This window comes from Panthera onca, chromosome F2 (genome assembly GCF_046562875.1).
Source record: "Panthera onca isolate mPanOnc1 chromosome F2, mPanOnc1 haplotype 2, whole genome shotgun sequence".
Lineage (NCBI taxonomy): Eukaryota > Metazoa > Chordata > Mammalia > Carnivora > Felidae > Panthera > Panthera onca.
The window spans coordinates 82,757,409-82,769,736 of record NC_138356.1 but is presented as its reverse complement, the minus strand read 5'-3'; the positions used below and the strand labels follow the sequence as shown (position 1 = coordinate 82,769,736).

At 68.8% G+C, this 12,328-nt stretch overlaps 1 protein-coding gene across 30 annotated transcripts in view; it reads left to right on the top strand.

The window, feature by feature from the left end:
- Positions 1 to 12,328, top strand: part of PLEC (plectin) — a 56,302-nt gene that overhangs the window by 29,833 nt on the left and 14,141 nt on the right. For 7 of the 30 annotated variants that reach the window (XM_081792056.1, XM_081792047.1, XM_081792072.1 and 4 more), the window contains 26 exons: positions 2,598 to 2,659; positions 2,935 to 2,949; positions 3,070 to 3,159; positions 3,473 to 3,508; positions 3,992 to 4,069; positions 4,156 to 4,248; positions 5,129 to 5,295; positions 5,969 to 6,084; positions 6,165 to 6,271; positions 6,355 to 6,474; positions 6,552 to 6,647; positions 6,804 to 6,931; positions 7,185 to 7,278; positions 7,743 to 7,897; positions 7,999 to 8,308; positions 8,488 to 8,565; positions 8,657 to 8,818; positions 8,950 to 9,054; positions 9,162 to 9,257; positions 9,454 to 9,579; positions 10,711 to 10,863; positions 10,963 to 11,117; positions 11,203 to 11,329; positions 11,421 to 11,604; positions 11,682 to 11,839; positions 11,953 to 12,131. In XM_081792056.1, the coding sequence (XP_081648182.1) occupies positions 2,598 to 2,659; positions 2,935 to 2,949; positions 3,070 to 3,159; positions 3,473 to 3,508; positions 3,992 to 4,069; positions 4,156 to 4,248; positions 5,129 to 5,295; positions 5,969 to 6,084; positions 6,165 to 6,271; positions 6,355 to 6,474; positions 6,552 to 6,647; positions 6,804 to 6,931; positions 7,185 to 7,278; positions 7,743 to 7,897; positions 7,999 to 8,308; positions 8,488 to 8,565; positions 8,657 to 8,818; positions 8,950 to 9,054; positions 9,162 to 9,257; positions 9,454 to 9,579; positions 10,711 to 10,863; positions 10,963 to 11,117; positions 11,203 to 11,329; positions 11,421 to 11,604; positions 11,682 to 11,839; positions 11,953 to 12,131 (3,190 nt within the window). Of the gene's footprint in view, positions 1 to 1,639; positions 1,893 to 2,597; positions 2,675 to 2,934; positions 2,950 to 3,069; positions 3,160 to 3,472; positions 3,509 to 3,991; positions 4,070 to 4,155; positions 4,249 to 5,128; positions 5,296 to 5,968; positions 6,085 to 6,164; positions 6,272 to 6,354; positions 6,475 to 6,551; positions 6,648 to 6,803; positions 6,932 to 7,184; positions 7,279 to 7,742; positions 7,898 to 7,998; positions 8,309 to 8,487; positions 8,566 to 8,656; positions 8,819 to 8,949; positions 9,055 to 9,161; positions 9,258 to 9,453; positions 9,580 to 10,710; positions 10,864 to 10,962; positions 11,118 to 11,202; positions 11,330 to 11,420; positions 11,605 to 11,681; positions 11,840 to 11,952; positions 12,132 to 12,328 lie in introns of those variants that run through there. The other 23 variants (XM_081792053.1, XM_081792049.1, XM_081792066.1 and 20 more) reach the window with 7 other exon arrangements.

Below are 12,328 nucleotides of genomic sequence, written 5' to 3'. Positions count from 1 at the left end.
TAGGCCCTGACTCCTGGTTCCTGCTTGTCCTAGAATTCCCTGCTCCCATCTCCTGACCCATACCGGGGACCGGAGGTGTCTCCGCCCCTCACCAGAGTGACACCCGCACCCTTGCCAGTAGGGACCCCGCTCCCCTGTTACCAGCCCAGAGATTGCATATTGCAGGTGTTCAGGAGGGGCCTGAACTCGGGTTCCCTGCTAGGGCTGGGGGGTCTTCTGAAGAGGCCTTTCTCCAGGCTCTAAACCTGGGGAGGGGCCGGGAGGGTGTGTGGGGGGTCAGATTTGGGATTTTGGAGGGTCAAGAGCTGGTGTGTGGTGGGGTCGTGGGGGCTGCCGAGCCAGGCTGAGCCAAGCCTCCCCAGGTGGCCTTACCTCCCCAGGCCCTGCCCGGTTGGGGGTGTGGGGTGCATAGTGCCGGACCTCAAGCCAGGTTCCAAGTCCGGGCTCCAAGCCTGAGGGACTCTCTCCAGACCTGCGATGGGACAGAGCCCTGGGGGTCTGGCTGTGTCACAGATGTGGAGGGGCAGGGTTGTAACCAGCTCCTTGTGATTGAGTACCCCTTGCCCCCTTGGTGTTTGGGCGCCCTCCGGTGGCCACAGCGGGGCAGCACGGTCGGGGGTGGGGTGAGCTTTTCCCGGAACACTGGCTGGGAGGCTCAGGGTAGGGGGGCAGCGGCTCACAGCTGGATCACATCAAGCCGGATGCTCCGACTGGAAAATTCTTGTGGCTGGTTCGGCGGCCCCAGGGCAGCCCCGGTGCCGGCCATAGGCGGGTCTGTCCGAGAGCGGAGGGAGCCAGGCAGCACCCTGCACCCTTTGCTCTGCCTCCCACCTTTACGATCCTAAATAGCTGCTATCTGTGAACCCCGCCCGACTGCAAACAGCCCCCAGGTGTGGCTTCCTTTCCCGTGAGTCACCGCACTTGGGGCCCCCTCCCCAGCCCTGACTCACTGGCGGCCCCCCTCCCTCATGCTCCCCACAGCCCCCTGCATACCCTCCTCCCCCCAACTTGGGGCAGAGTTCCTGCAGATTGGGGCTGGGCGGTCCTGCCTGATGAGTCAACGCTCAGCTATGTGCCCGCTCCTGCCCCGCCGTGCGCTCTGCCTCCCAACGGGGGCACCGCTCCGGGATGTGCCTGGTGGGCAGCTCGGAAAGGGCCAGGCCCGCACGGGACTGTAGTGGAGCCTAGCAGGGGGCAGGGGCCGCAGGCCCAGGGTGCGTAGGTCTATGAGGAGGGATGACTTACGGGCCTCGAGAAAAGGATGGGCAGCTGGCCCCGCAGCCCGCCGTGTCTCAGTTTGGGGTCCTAGCCGGCAAGGTGGGCAGGCCGAGGGGTGGTCCTGGATTTAAGCTCAGAAGGGAGGTGTGGGCTGTGGGGCACCGCTCCCTGTGGTGGGGTGGTCCAGGGCATGGTGTGTGGTCCTGGCACCAGGAGGTGCCCCTCGAACCCCTGGGCGCCCCCCGGGGACTGTGGCTGGCCGGGTGGGTGAGGAAACCCCTGGGTTTCCTGTGTCTGTGGGGCCACGGGTGTGGCTGGGGGGGAGGGGCCACCTTCCTCCTTCCCTCCTCCGGGGGGTGGGCAGGGCGGGGTGGGGCTCCCGGGGCGGGGCCAGCCCCGAGAGGGAGCACAGCGGGCAGGGAGTGGCCACACCGACTCTGCTTGGCGCTGCGCTAGCCTGTGAGTCCGGTGGGGCGCCAGCCTAGGGCCGCCCGTGTGCCACGAGAGCCGGAGCTCAGCACCTGGGGCCTCGGGACCGAGCGCCGAAGGGGCGGGCGCCACCATGTCTCAGCACCGGCTCCGTGTGCCTGAGCCCGAGAGCCTGGGGCACAAGAGAACCAGCTCGGAGGACAACCTCTACCTGGCCGTGCTCAGGGCCTCAGAGGGCAAGAAAGGTAGTGGGCGCTCCCCACTGGGCAGGAAGGGCCCACTTCCTGCTGCGGGAAGCCTGGCACCGGGTGGGGGTGACGGAGGGGCAGAGCGTGAGCTGGGCTGGGCTGTGGGTGTGCCTCGAGTCCTGGCGCAGGTGCAGGGCCGGGAGGGGGGCAGGTAGCCACCCGTGCGGGGAGCGGGCCGGCCCGTGCTGGCAGGGCGGGCAGTGGCCTCTGGGTCTGGAGTATAGGGCCGTGGTGGGTGGGGGCTCTCTGTGGCCTGGTGAAGTCCGCTGCCCTGTTGGGAAGGTACGGCTTCCCCCTCACCACGCCCCTGACCGGTCCTGGGTCCCGGCAGGGAGAAGTTTCTGCTCAGGTCTGCAGAGGCAGCATGTGGGGGTGGGGCCGGCCAGACTTACTCTGTGGGCTTTGGGTGTGGCTGCCAGCTCTGGACCCTCCCATCCCCAGAGGGAGACAATAGGGGGATTGAGCAGCGGCAGGCTCTCCGTGTGCCTAGCACCCCCAGGCCCCCACTGCGTGCGCAGGGTGGGCGGGGGGCCTGGGCACCTGAGTGTCTGCCAGTCCACGTGAGGGGGGGGGGGTTGGGTCTCCGCGTATGATCCCGAGGTCCTCTTGGGGTGCCACCCACTGTGTCTGCATGGTGGTCCCCTCCCGGGGGCTCCTGGGGCTTCTCCCAGGCCTCAGGGGACCTGGTCTTGTTTCTTGCAGATGAACGGGACCGGGTGCAGAAGAAAACCTTCACCAAGTGGGTCAACAAGCACCTCATCAAGGTCGGTGGCGTGTGCGTGCACACGTGTGCGTGTGTGTGTGCGCGCGCACACGTGGCCGTGGGGCAGGGGACATGGAGGGTGGGGGTGACGGAGGGTGCCCCTGGCCCTCCTGCCAGAACAAGGGCTGCCCCCACTGTCGGCCTGGGCGCTCATCTTTTCATCTCTGAAACCTGTTATTTTCTGTCCTCTCCCTGCCCTCCCCCGCGCTGCTCCTGCCTCCTGTCTCTCTCCCTCTCCTCTTCCTCCTTCTCCGGGCTCTCCTGCTCTCCCTGTAGCACTGGAGGGCAGAGGTAGGTGCCTCTGTGGGGGCGGGGCATGTGGGGGGGCGGGTCATTGCCTGTCTTCCCTGCTGGGGCCTTGCTGGTGGCTGTGGGGAAGGTGCAGCCAGCCCGGTTCTTCTGTCCCCACAGGCCCAGAGACACATCAGTGACCTGTACGAAGACCTCCGTGATGGCCACAACCTCATCTCCCTGCTGGAGGTCCTCTCGGGGGACAGCCTGGTGCGTGCGCCCGCCCACCTGCCCCTTCTGGAGCCCCGCCTGCCTTTCACCCAGATACCCCTGCCTGCCTTCCTTCCTTCCTTGGGGCCTTTCCCACGTACCCCGTCCGTGTCCAGCCCGGCCGCGGCCCTTGCTGTGTCTCCCAGCCTGGGAGAGGCCCCGATCCCTGTGCCGCGGGTTCACGGCCCCGCTGGTCTCCGTGTCGGAGCCCCGACCCATAACCTCACGCTCTGCTCTGCTTCGGTTTCTCTGCTGCTTGGACTGTGAACCTTGGCCTCTGCCCTTTACCCTATGCCCTGCTCTGGCCGGGCAGCCAAGAGAGCGGGACGTAATCAGGAGCTCGCGCCTGGTGAGTGGTCGTGCCTGCTGGCTAAGGCAGCGCATGGGCTCCCCAAGGCTGGGAGCCCAGCTCACCTGGGGCTGGTGGCCCGTCTGGCCTGACCTGTGCCTGGCGCTTGGCGGGGCAGATGGCTGTGCATCCAGCTGCCTCGTGTCCTGCCTGCTGCATTGCCCGGGGCCGGGCCTGGGGCCCACGGTGGGGGGCGGGCTGCCACCCCCGGCCGGCCGGGGCCGGGAGGACGCCTCCCCGTGTGCCACTGCCCTCCACCCTCGGCTTCCTGGCTATTGTCTCCTCCCACCCCTTCCTTCCTTCCCATAGCCTGGGCCTGGCCTCCCTTTTCCAGCTGGGGAGGGTGCGCGGGGACGTGGGAAGGGCTGCTGCCCCACGGGGGAAGACCTCGGTGCAGTTACCACGGACGCCTGGGGGTGCCGTGGGCAGATGGGGGCCGTGGCGGGCTCTGTGGGCGCTGACCGGCCACGCCTCTTCCCACAGCCCCGGGAGAAGGGGAGGATGCGTTTCCACAAGCTGCAGAACGTTCAGATCGCCCTGGACTACCTCCGACACCGCCAGGTGAGGCTGCCCACCCGGCCACTGGCTGCCGTCCCCCTTCCCCGGCGGCCTGTAGTTAGGTGTGACTGAGGGCAGCTTGCTCGCAGGTGAAGTTGGTGAACATCAGGAACGATGACATCGCCGACGGCAACCCCAAGCTGACCCTCGGCCTGATCTGGACCATCATCCTGCACTTCCAGGTGGAGTCTCTGGGGCTGTGGCCTGGGGGCCTGGGCCCTTGGTGTCCTGGCGCCCCCCCCCCCCCCGAGCCTCCCACCGCGCCCCGGCCCAGTCCTTGCGCCATGGCCTGAGGGCCAGGCCTCTCTGCGAGGCCTGCCTGTACTGTGCCCTCTGGCCCCAGCTGGGCAGGGCCCGCAGAGCCTCCCTGCAGAGGAATGCGTTCTGTGCATGCAGCCCCTGCCCCGGGGAGGGTTTTGGAGAAGCATCCGCTGCGCTGGCTGACTCACCCCTGCCTGCCCCGGCCGCACAGGAAGCCGCAAATCTGAGAGCCGAGCAGGCTGGCTGGCACAGCAGCTGAGTCACATAGATTGGCAGGCCGACAGACAGACAGACAGACAGTGGGGACAGGCAGGCGGGTGTACAGACAGACAGGCTGACAGACCCGGGCTGGGAGGGCTGGAAGGGCTGGATTAAGTGTGGGCCTGGAGGCCAGCCATACCCCCCAAGACCCAGGACCCTCCCCTGAGCCTGCAGCAGGAGAGGGGGCTGATCCAGCCCCCACCCTGGCGGTGACAGCCTTTTCTAGGCCCGGGGCTCCTGGGCAGCAGCTCTCCTTGGGCCCAGCCTCCATCAACCCAGGGGGGTGCCCAAGGTACCCGCCATGTGATGGCAGTGGGGCCTGGGTGCTCTCACTTCTGTGGCAGCCGCTGGCTGCAGTGGCCTAGGCCTGTGGCACTGAGGTATGGGGGTCCCAGTGGCTCCCCTGACGTGGGAGGGACCCCCGGAGGCTTCGCTGTGCCTCAGCTGGCCCGGCGGTTCCCGTGTGCTCGGACGAGAGGTCAGGGGTGCCAGGCGGGCTGTGTGGCTGAGGTCCTGCCTCCTGCCCGCTGTGTGGGGCAGATCTCGGACATCCAGGTGAGCGGGCAGTCGGAGGACATGACGGCCAAAGAGAAGCTGCTGCTGTGGTCGCAGCGCATGGTGGAGGGCTACCAGGGCCTGCACTGTGACAACTTCACTTCCAGCTGGCGTGACGGCCGCCTCTTCAATGCCATCATTCATCGGCACAAGTAGGTGGCCTGGGGCCACAGGGGCTGTTGGCTGGAGCTCCCTGGAGCACCTCAGCTGGGCAACTTCAAACAAGTTGGGGCAGGGATGGTGGCGGGAGGGGTGCCTGCCACCGACAGGAACCCGCAGCCTCGGGCGGCTGAGTCCCAGTGCCAGTCCACCCCTCTGGAAGGGTGCAGGCAGACTCGGCCCCACCCACACCCCTTCCTCCTCCGCCCAGGGCCTTTCCAGAGGCTCTGCTGACTGCCTCGGGGTCAGGGGCCCAGTGTCAGCCCCACATGGATGCCCCAGAAGGGGCCAGGGTAGCCAGACCGCGGTGGGAACGGTTCTTGGTGGACCCCTACCCCCCCCCCCCCCCCCCCGTGGGACCTGGGGCCTGGCGGGCAGGGCAGCTGCAGGAAATCTAGGCTGACCTTTACCCTCACTCGGTATTCCACCCTGCACCTATGCCCACCGGAGGCCCCTTGAGCTCCAGGGGCCGAGGCCTGAAGTGCACAGTTTCTGCACGCAGGGCCACACGGGTGGACGGTATGGGGCACTAGCGGGGCGGGTGAGTGTGGGGTTGGGGTTGTGTGCTTGCAGGGACGTGGCGGGGGACGCTGGTTCTCCGCATCTCTGTCTGTGTGCCGCCCCGCCCCACGGCCCTCACTGTCACACCTGCCCCTGTGTCCCCAGGCCCATGCTCATCGACATGAACAAGGTGTATCGTCAGACCAATCTTGAGAATCTGGACCAGGCCTTCTCCGTGGCGGAGCGGGACTTGGGAGTGACCCGTCTCCTGGACCCTGAGGGTGCGTGCCACCGCCCCTTCTCCCTCCGCCCTGCGTGCCTGTTCGCCGCGCTCCCTCTGACGCCTGCCCTTCTCCCACAGACGTGGACGTCCCTCAGCCCGACGAGAAGTCCATCATCACTTATGTGTCTTCCCTGTACGATGCCATGCCCCGGGTGCCCGATGTGCAGGACGGGGCGAAGGCCAACGTGAGTGGGCGGGGAGGGGCGGGGGGGGGGGGGTGGGGGGGGGGCGGGGGGGCGGCCCCTCACGGCCTCCCCCTCGTCTCCAGGAGCTGCAGCTGCGCTGGCAGGAGTACCAGGAGCTCGTGCTGCTGCTGCTGCAGTGGGTTCGACACCACACCGCTGCCTTCGAGGAGCGCAGGTTCCCTTCCAGCTTTGAGGAGATCGAGGTGGGCCCGTCCTCCGCACCGGCTCCCGCGCCCCCTGCGGGGCCCCGGCTCAGCCGCTGACACCCTGTTCCCCACAGATTTTGTGGTGCCAGTTCTTGAAGTTTAAGGAGACGGAGCTTCCGGCCAAGGAGGCCGACAAGAACCGGTCCAAGGGCATCTACCAGTTCCTGGAGGTGAGTGGGGGTCCTGGAGGGCGGTGTTGGGGGGTGCCGTCCACGGGCCCGGACCGCGGGGCACGGCCTCATTGCTGGGCTTCTGGCACCGGGCTGTGCCAGGTGGGGCAGGCCGGGGGGGCCGGGCGTCCCTCTGAGCTTGGCCCCTGCCCACAGGGTGCGGTGCAAGCCGGCCAGCTTAAGGTGCCCCCTGGGTACCACCCGCTGGATGTGGAGAAGGAATGGGGCAAGCTGCACGTGGCCATCCTGGAGCGAGAGAAGCAGCTCCGGGCAGAGTATGAGAGGTGGGTGCGGGGGTGGGGGAGGCGGCGGGCGGGTGGGGCCCTGTGGCTGGGCGGGAAGCCACCCGAGGGTGAGTCACTGCCTGAGGAGGAAACCACCCCCCCCAGGCTGGGAATCCCACACTGGGACCGGCTCCGCTGTGAGCCGCAGCAGGGCCGGCAGGGAAGCCCGTGGCGGGAGGGGCGCGGTCTGCGGCCCGGAGCCCGGCGGGAGGACCGCACTCACGCCGGCTCCCGTGGGTGCTGTGGGCCGCAGGCTGGAGTGTCTTCAGCGCATCGTGAGCAAACTGCAGATGGAGGCCGTGCTGTGCGAGGAGCAGCTGAAGCAGGCCGACATCCTGCTTCAGTCGGTGAGGGGAGGGGCCGGCAGTGGGGGGGGGGGGCAGGGGGCGGGGAGGCCGGAGGGAGGCTGGTGGCCCGGAGCCTGCCACGCCCTGTGGCCAGTGGGCGGAGAGCAGGCCCCAGCTCCTCTCCTGCTGTGCCGCCAACTCTGACGGCTCGCTTTGGGCAGAGCTGATGTAGAAGAGGCCACCGTCCTCTGTTCCGGGCCTGAGAGGCGTGCCGGTGGGAGGAGGTGGTGGTGAGGGCTCCAGACCCACAGGGCCCAGCAGGGGCAGGGCTGTGAGCTCGGGCGGGAGTTTGTGGAGGGAGAGGGGCTGGGGCACGGGAGGAGGAGGTCCAGCCCCTCGGACCCGGCGGAGCCAGGGGCTGGCAATCCGGCCAGAGGTGACTGTTAGCGGCAAATGCAGGGCTGGGTGGTGGAGGGGAAAGGATGGGTCAGGGCCCCGGAGGCAGCTGTGGGTGCCGCCTGCAGGATGTCCGCCTGCTGGCCGCAAACAAGGCCCCGCAGCGGGCCGCCGAAGTGGAACGAGACCTGGACAAGGCCGACGGCATGATCCGGCTGCTGTTCAACGACGTGCAGACCCTCAAGGATGGGCGTCACCCGCAGGGGGAGCAGATGTACCGCAGGTGGGCTGTGCCCCGTGCTGGGGGGGGGGGGGGGAGGGGGGGGTGGGTCTCGGCGCAGCCTGGCCTCAGCTCAGCCCTCCGACTGTCCCCACCGTCCCCAGGGTGTACCGCCTGCACGAGCGCCTGGTGGCCATCCGTACCGAGTACAACCTCCGGCTGAAGGCAGGCGTAGCTGCCCCCGTGACCCAGGTGACGGTGCAGAGCACGCAGAGGCGGCCCGAGCTCGAGGACGCCTCCCTGCGCTACCTACAGGACCTGCTGGCCTGGGTGGAGGAGAACCAGCGTCGGGTGGACGGTGCCGAGTGGGGTGGGGACCTGCCCAGTGTGGAGGCGCAGCTGGGCAGCCACCGTGGCCTGCACCAGTCCATCGAGGAGTTCCGGGCCAAGATTGAGCGGGCGCGAGCTGACGAGGTGTGCAGGACCCCGGGGGGTGGGCAGTGCGGGGGGGGGGGGCGCGGGGGCGGACCCCGGCCGCCAGAAGGCTCACCACTTGTGTCTCCCGCAGGGGTGCAGGCCCCTGGGGGTGGGCAGTGCAGGGGGCGGGGGCAGACCCCGGTCGCCGGAAGGTTCACCACCTGTGCCTCCCACAGGGGCAGCTTTCCCCAGGCCCCCGGAGCGCCTACCGGGACTGCCTGGGCCGGCTAGACCTGCAGTACGCCAAGCTGCTGGTGAGTTGGGGGGCTGCGGGGAGAGGAGGGGGGGCGGGGGGCACGGGGGCGGGCGCTGTGGCCTGCTGACCCCGCTCTCGTCTACCTGCAGAACTCCTCCAAGGCCCGGCTCCGTGCCCTGGAGGGCCTGCACGGCTTTGTGGCGGCTGCCACCAAAGAGCTGATGTGGCTCAGTGAGAAGGAAGAGGAAGAGGTGGGCTTCGACTGGGGGGAGCACAACTCCAACATGGCCGCCAAGAAGGAGAGCTACTCGGTGAGGTCACTTTCTAGAGCCTTCCGGGACTGCCCTGCCCCCGTTGGGTCCCAGGATGCCGGCTGGTGTTCCACCGGTGGGCCCTGTTGTGGCCCTGACACCATCCCTGAGACCCGCTGTCTGTGTGTCAGGCCCTGATGCGTGAGCTGGAGCTGAAGGAAAAGAAAGTCAAGGAGATTCAGAGCACCGGGGACCGGCTGCTGCGGGAGGGGCACCCTGCTCGGCCTACAGTGGAGGTGGGGGCGGGCCGTGGGGAGCCCCAGGGCCAGCCGGGGGTGGGGGCCGGCCGCGGGGACCCCAGGGGCCGGCAGGGGGCCTGACCCGGTGCCTGGGCGGGTGCCAGTCCTTCCAGGCCGCCCTGCAGACCCAGTGGAGCTGGATGCTACAGCTGTGCTGCTGTATCGAGGCACACCTGAAGGAGAACACGGCCTATTTCCAGGTGAGAAGCGCGCCCTCCCCCCGCCTCAGTGGCAGCATCCCCACAGAGCCCCAGACCACTACGGGGGCCCCCGGGCCCCTCTCCGCGTCCGTTAGCGCGCAGTTAACGGGTCACGGCACCGCCCCGCAGAACTTGTGTCAGACACTCAGCAGCCTGTGGCCCCACTGGCCCCGCCTGACCCCTTCTCGTTTTCTAGTTCTTCTCGGACGTGCGGGACGCTGAGGAGCAGCTACGGAAGCTACAGGAGACGCTGCGCAGGAAGTACACCTGTGACCGCTCCATCACCGTCACGCGTCTGGAGGACCTGCTGCAGGATGCCCAGGTGAGTTGACTGCCTCGGCCCCTGCCGGCTCAGGGCTCTCCCGCAGCGAGGTGGGTGCTGAGGCCCCGAGGGACGAGGGCAGGCAGCCGTCAGCGGGGGGGGGGGGGGGGGGATGGCACAGGCAGGGGCAGGTGGCGGGGGGAGCTGGAGGGGACAGGCTGGCATCTGAGCCGCATGGGTGCTCAGTGAAGGTCTCTAGAGGTGGAGGCATGGTGACGAGAAGGGCAGGGGCGTTGTGGAGGGGAGATGTGACAGAGGTTGGTCAACGCAGCGGGATGGGGGTTGGGGAACCGGAGGGCTTAGTGGCAGGGTCCTGGAGTAGTGGCAGGTGGCCGCCCGAGCCGACGTGAGGTCCTCCACTGCCTGAGCCCCTGGAGCCCCCAGAGCAGCAGAGGCCTGGCTCAGCCACACTGTGTTGGCCGGTCAGCGGACACAGCCCACCGGCATCGTGGGCCTGATGTCTGGGCAGGCCAGGTCTGAAGGGCTGTGTAGGGCGGAGGGGCAGCTGGGCGTGGTGCCCGTGTGCCCTGGGGCTGGGGAGGGGTGCTGGGCCCCCCTGGGGAGCTTGGCGGGGAGTGACGGATGAGAGAGGAGATGGGGAGGCCCCTGCTGGCTGGGGACTCCTGTGGCCAGGAGTCGGGGTCAGTGAAGGCTGGGAAATCATCGTGGGACAGACAGGAGTGACACGGGCACTTTCAAGGTGGACTCTGACCGCAGCCCCCGGACAGTCCTTCGTGGGGTTTAGCCCGTTGGAGAGGCTGGATGGGAGGAGGCGGATGACCTACATTGCGAGGGAGAGAGGTCGAGTGCGGCCAGAGCGCAGTGGGGCTGCTCTCCTGGAGGACACGGTGTGTGACCTGGGGGCAGGGGGCACTTGCTTCTGGCCAGGAAGGAAGGACGAGCTGTGGGGTCTGTGGGGGGCCGAGCTCTGGGTCGCCGCCCCGGCCCCGCCTCCTGCTCTCATGTGCCCAGCCCCATTGTACCCCAGGACCGGCAGCAGGGCACAGAGGTGGGGTACCAGAAGGGCTTGCTCGTTGCCTGGGGCAGGCGTGTGGGTCTTCACGGAACGTCATCTAGGCACGTGGTGTCCGGGCGCTGGACCGTGGTCTCTGAGCGTCCCCTCCCTGGCAGGATGAGAAGGACCAGCTTGGCGAGTACAGGGCACACCTCTCGGGCCTGGCCAAGCGGGCCAAGGCCATCGTGCAGCTGAAGCCCCGAAGCCAAGCCCACCCCGTGCGGGGTCGCGTGCCCCTTCTGGCCGTGTGTGACTACAAGCAGGTGGAGGTGAGGGCCGGGCTGAGCGGACTTGCGCACTGGGCGGGGCCTGCCGGGGGTGGGGGGGGCGGGGCCTGGCCACGCTGTGACGGCTCCGGCTCCCCACAGGTGACCGTGCACAAGGGTGATGAGTGCCAGCTGGTGGGTCCCGCGCAGCCGTCCCACTGGAAGGTGCTCAGCAGCTCCGGCAGCGAGGCCGCCGTGCCCTCCGTGTGCTTCCTTGTGCCCCCGCCCAACCAGGAGGCCCAGGAAGCCGTCACCAGGTGGGTGGCCCGGGGCCTGGCAGGTGCGGTGGGCGGCCGCGGGCCCGGGGCCCAGAGGCCTCTGACCGTGCTCCCGACCCGCCAGGCTGGACGCCCAGCTCCAGGCTCTAGTCACGCTGTGGCACCAGCTGCACGTGGACCTGAAGAGCCTGCTGGCGTGGCAGAACCTCAGCCGTGACGTGCAGCTCATCCGCTCCTGGTCCCTGGTCACGGTAGGACTTCCCCACGGGCCGCGCTCGGGACGGCGGGTGAGGGGTGGGTTCTTCTGGGCCCCCCCCACTCAGCCCCGAGTGCCGCCCGCAGTTCCGAACTCTGAAGCCGGAGGAGCAGCGGCAGGCCCTGCGCAACCTGGAGCTTCACTACCAGGCCTTCCTGCGGGACAGTCAGGACGCGGGCGGCTTCGGGCCTGAGGACCGGCTGCAGGCCGAGCGCGAGTACGGCTCCTGCAGCCGCCATTACCAGCAGCTCCTGCAGAGCGCGGAGCAGGGTAGGCGGCGGGCAGGCCCCGGCGGGCGGGTGGTGGGCGGCGGGCCGGGCCGCCGCCTGAGCCCGATGCACCCGCAGGCGAGCAGGAGGAGTCCCGCTGCCAGCGCTGCATCTCGGAGCTCAAGGACATCCGGCTGCAGCTCGAGGCCTGTGAGACGCGCACCGTGCACCGCCTGCGGCTGCCGCTGGACAAAGAACCGGCCCAGGAGTGTGCCCAGCGCATCGCCGAGCAGCAGGCAGGCACCTGCCCGTCCCTGCCCGCCCCCTCCCCGCCCCTCCCCGCCCCTCCCCAGGGCTGTGGGTGCGGGGCTCCCAGAGTCAGCTTGTCTCCTGCCCGCTTTCTCCTCAGAAAGCCCAGGCTGAGGTGGAGGGGCTGGGCAAGGGGGTCGCCCGACTCTCTGCCGAGGCCGAGAAGGTCCTGGCCCTGCCCGAGCCGTCACCCGCTGCCCCCACTTTGCGCTCAGAGCTGGAACTGACCCTGGGCAAGCTGGAGCAGGTCCGCAGCCTGTCCGCCATTTACCTAGAGAAGTGAGTGCACCGGTGGGGGGCCGGGGGGGGCGGTGGGGAGCCTGTGGCCACGGGAGGGTCCTAAGTGTGCCTGAGTGCTGTGCCCTGGCTGATGGGTAGGGGACAGGGTCAAGGAGGAAAGATCTACTGACAGATGTGGTTAAAGGGGGGTGGGCACAGACCAGGGTGGTGGTTGTGGACGTGCCCTGAAGATGGGA